This window comes from Vollenhovia emeryi, unplaced genomic scaffold, assembly GCF_000949405.1.
Source record: "Vollenhovia emeryi isolate VEMERY1.0 unplaced genomic scaffold, V.emery_V1.0 DF939451.1, whole genome shotgun sequence".
Taxonomy (NCBI): domain Eukaryota; kingdom Metazoa; phylum Arthropoda; class Insecta; order Hymenoptera; family Formicidae; genus Vollenhovia; species Vollenhovia emeryi.
Genome location: NW_011966915.1, coordinates 95,036 through 98,869, shown reverse-complemented (window position 1 = coordinate 98,869; position 3,834 = coordinate 95,036). Strand labels below are relative to the sequence as shown.

At 40.8% G+C, this 3,834-nt stretch overlaps 1 protein-coding gene across 1 annotated transcript; it reads left to right on the top strand.

Annotated features, from left to right (window-relative positions):
• Positions 1–1,055: 1,055 nt before the first annotated feature.
• LOC105557582 (eukaryotic initiation factor 4A-III-like) lies at positions 1,056–3,829 on the top strand (the record flags this gene model as incomplete). Its single annotated transcript, XM_012004858.1, has 5 exons — positions 1,056–1,263; positions 1,717–2,052; positions 2,141–2,363; positions 3,379–3,633; positions 3,721–3,829. Coding segments are annotated over exons 1-5 (1,065 nt in total), but the record flags the coding sequence as incomplete, so codon positions are not given.
• Between the last annotated feature and the right edge of the window lie 5 nt (positions 3,830–3,834).

Below are 3,834 nucleotides of genomic sequence, written 5' to 3'. Positions count from 1 at the left end.
CCCGGTTTGGTGTTTCCACCGCAAAAACGCTCACCCCAACCCGATTCTGACCCGACTCTAGCCCGACTCTGACCCTCGGTGGAAACGTAGTCAGTGATGCAAACTTTGGGTTCCAAGCACCATGAAAGTGGCTGTGTTCTCCAGAAGTTAGCGCTTAATAAGCGCTTTATGCTGATTGGATAGATCTAGAAGAATAGCTCTATTTCAGCACAGATCTGAAAGTATAATCCAATGAACGCAAAGCGCTTAGCAAGCGCTAACTTCTGCTGGACACAGGCAATGGCCGCGTTCAGCAGACACAACTGTTGAGTGAGCGCTCAGTATGATTGGTTAATACTTTTAGATCCAACCAATCATATTAAGAAATCATTGAGCTAGTTTACACCGATCGTTTGGTACGCGTACCAAGTACTATATCGGTATCAAATCGCTTGATTCGCTCGATGTAAACGCTCGCGGATTACTTTAGTGCGCTCTGGTCTGATACTCCTGAATCGCTAGTATCAGACCAAGTTGGTGCGCGTATCAAAATATTTTAGGGCGCTGTAAACGCTTGATTCGATTCGGGTCGTATTATACCCGGCATTCCTGCTAGATTGAGGTTAGAAGTATGATTCAGTTTAGCATATTGTGGTAGAAGTTTGATTTTACTTTATCCAGATTAAAAATCTAACCTAACCTGTTTTGAGACGAAATGGTGTAAACAGGGATGTATCAAATGTTTAATCCGTACCAACTTAATGTGCGCACCAACCGATTTAGGCCCGGTTTCACCAACGCGAGTTAATCTAATCGGTCGGTTAATTTGACAGGGTGCCAACATAAAACTTCTTTATTAACCAAGAAAATAGGTTAATAAAGAAGTTTTATGTTGGCACCCTGTCAAGTTAACCGACCGATTAGATTAACTCGCGTTGGTGAAACCGGGCCTTAACGGTGTAAACTAGACCATTGAGCGCTCACTCAACAGTTGTGCCTGCTGAACGCGGCCATTAATCCAACAACAACAACATTGACCCTCTCCTTACTATATATTTACTATATCTATGGCCAAACCACGACACGGTGAAGCGTGCGGACGACGCGGGCGTAGGTAGACACGCACCTAACATTTTGACGAGATGGCGGAGAAATCACGTCGAGTGGCACAAACGGAGGATTTATCGAACGTAGAGTTCGAAACCAGCGAGGATGTCGAAGTTATTCCTACCTTCGATAACATGGGTCTCCGCGATGAATTATTGCGTGGAATCTACGCGTACGGTACGTCGTTTGCCGCTCGTCGTTTCGAGCTAACCTCAATTTTTACGGGGTTATTTTTTTCTAGATTGAACCGCCGTAAATCGGTTTGCGGAGAAAACAGATCGTCTCGCATGTACGATAGACGCAATTCGCGTTTCCTTTCCTTTTCTAAGGTTGTCGAGGCCCGGTGTTTCAATTTTTGGTTAACTGCTAACCAGTAGGTTAATCGACTAACTTTTGGTTAAGCTAAACAGAAAATGAAAATCGAGCCCGATTGTGAAAATCTTTGGTTGCAGTTGCCAGCAACTTGTGACTATACGTTTAAGTTTTATGGATTTTCTCATCTATGTTTTCCTTGTATCCTCATCAATACGATGTCGGGAAACTCACAATAGTGTGATTTGTAGTAACGTCTCAATCTGAAATATACCTTTAAATATACAAAATATATATATTGTTTCTATTCCCGTTTAGGTTTTGAGAAACCGTCAGCCATCCAGCAGCGATCAATCAAACCCATCATGAAGGGCAGAGATGTGATAGCACAAGCACAATCTGGTACGGGAAAAACCGCCACCTTCTCGATTGCAATATTACAGTCGCTGGATACGCAAGTACGAGAAACCCAGGTTCTGGTTTTGTCCCCGACTCGAGAGCTCGCCACTCAGATCCAGAAAGTTATCCTCGCGCTGGGGGACTTCATGAATGTACAGTGTCACGCTTGCATTGGCGGTACAAATCTTGGAGAAGACATCAGAAAGCTCGATTATGGTCAACACGTTGTGTCTGGTACACCTGGTAGAGTATTTGGTGAGCGCCGCAATTTTTATAAGTTGTACATGATACGAGAAAGAATTTTTATTGGCGCTAACACTTGCATAAAAATTTATGAAACTAGACATGATTAAGAGGCGAGTTCTCAGAACGAGGGCCATCAAAATGCTGGTACTGGACGAATCCGACGAGATGTTGAACAAAGGATTCAAGGAACAGATTTATGATGTGTATCGATATCTACCACCGGCGACGCAGGTTGTCTTAGTCTCGGCCACCTTGCCACACGAAATTCTCGAGATGACTAGTAAATTTATGACGGACCCCATTCGTATCCTCGTCAAACGGTAAATAATTTTATCTTCAATTATTATTAACCCTAGAACTCACACGTTATTTGTTTTACCTTCTAACTCACAACTGGGGTCAATATCGACTCCACGCTTTTTTTTTATTGTAAAACCGGTCCTACAATGATAAAGGGCCTTAATAGTACATGAATTTCTTCGTTTTTTAATAAAGAAGAGAATAGTATGCGATAAATTTAGTTTCACTCAAAATTAGTTAATGAAAAATCCATTTAAAGACCGAGCAATGTAGAAAATCAGCAAAAACCTCTTTTTTTAAACAAAAATTTGTATCTTTTTTTTAATCAACCGATTTTCAAAATTCAAACGGGGTTTTAAAGAGGACACATTAGACTATTGGAAAAAAATTGTCATCGCTATGTTCTGTTCAAAAAGTAGATTTATTTGGGACTAAAAATGAAGAAATTCGCAAAGTTGAAATATGGAAAAAGTTGATGAAAAAAACCATAAAAAATTGTATTTTAAGTATCATTTTATTTTTATTTGATACAAAATAGTAAAAAATATGAAAGAAATGAAAAATACTTAGTCGCAACTCGCACAATCGCCTAGCCATTTTCTGCGAAATGTCAATCTTCTATAGGCAACGGGATTTTTACCGACTAAGTTGTGTGATATTTCGTCTTAAATGATATTTATGACTATTTATGCTCAGATTACGTAATAATACATGAAATATATTGATTCTAGCAAAAAATATAAAATTAGCTTACCGCCACGAAACACAAACGGCAACTCACAACTGGGGTTAATATCGACCCCACGCACGCTTTGCGACGGTGCTGTGTCACTGCCAGCGAACAACTAACGCTGCGTCCGACATATAGCCCTACTTTTAGAGTTAAAATGAATTATGGTTCAGGTCCTGAGTCGATAATGCCACTCGCTAGCTCAGGAGCGTAATTCAAAGTTTGCCTGGAGCCGAAATCGACCCCGGTTGTGAGTTCTATGGTTAAACGCGTGCGTATGTCGCCCTAATTATTTCTAATTCCAGTGATGAATTGACATTGGAAGGGATCAAGCAGTTCTTCGTCGCTGTCGAGCGAGAAGAATGGAAATTTGACACGCTCTGCGACTTGTACGACACGTTAACGATAACGCAAGCAGTTATCTTTTGTAATACCAAACGTAAAGTCGACTGGTTGACAGAAAAGATGCGAGAGGCCAATTTTACAGTGTGTTCCATGCACGGAGATATGCCACAGAAAGAACGAGACAACATAATGAAAGAGTTTCGATCTGGTCAGAGGTAAGATCAAATTCCAAAGGTGAAATTTTGAAATGGTTATCTTTTCGGCAGGAAATTACATCAATACATTTCCCTTTTCTTTCACAGTCGTGTGTTAATCACCACGGACGTATGGGCGAGAGGAATTGACGTTCAACAGGTGTCGCTCGTAATTAATTACGATTTGCCTAACAATCGTGAATTGTACATTCATAGAATAGG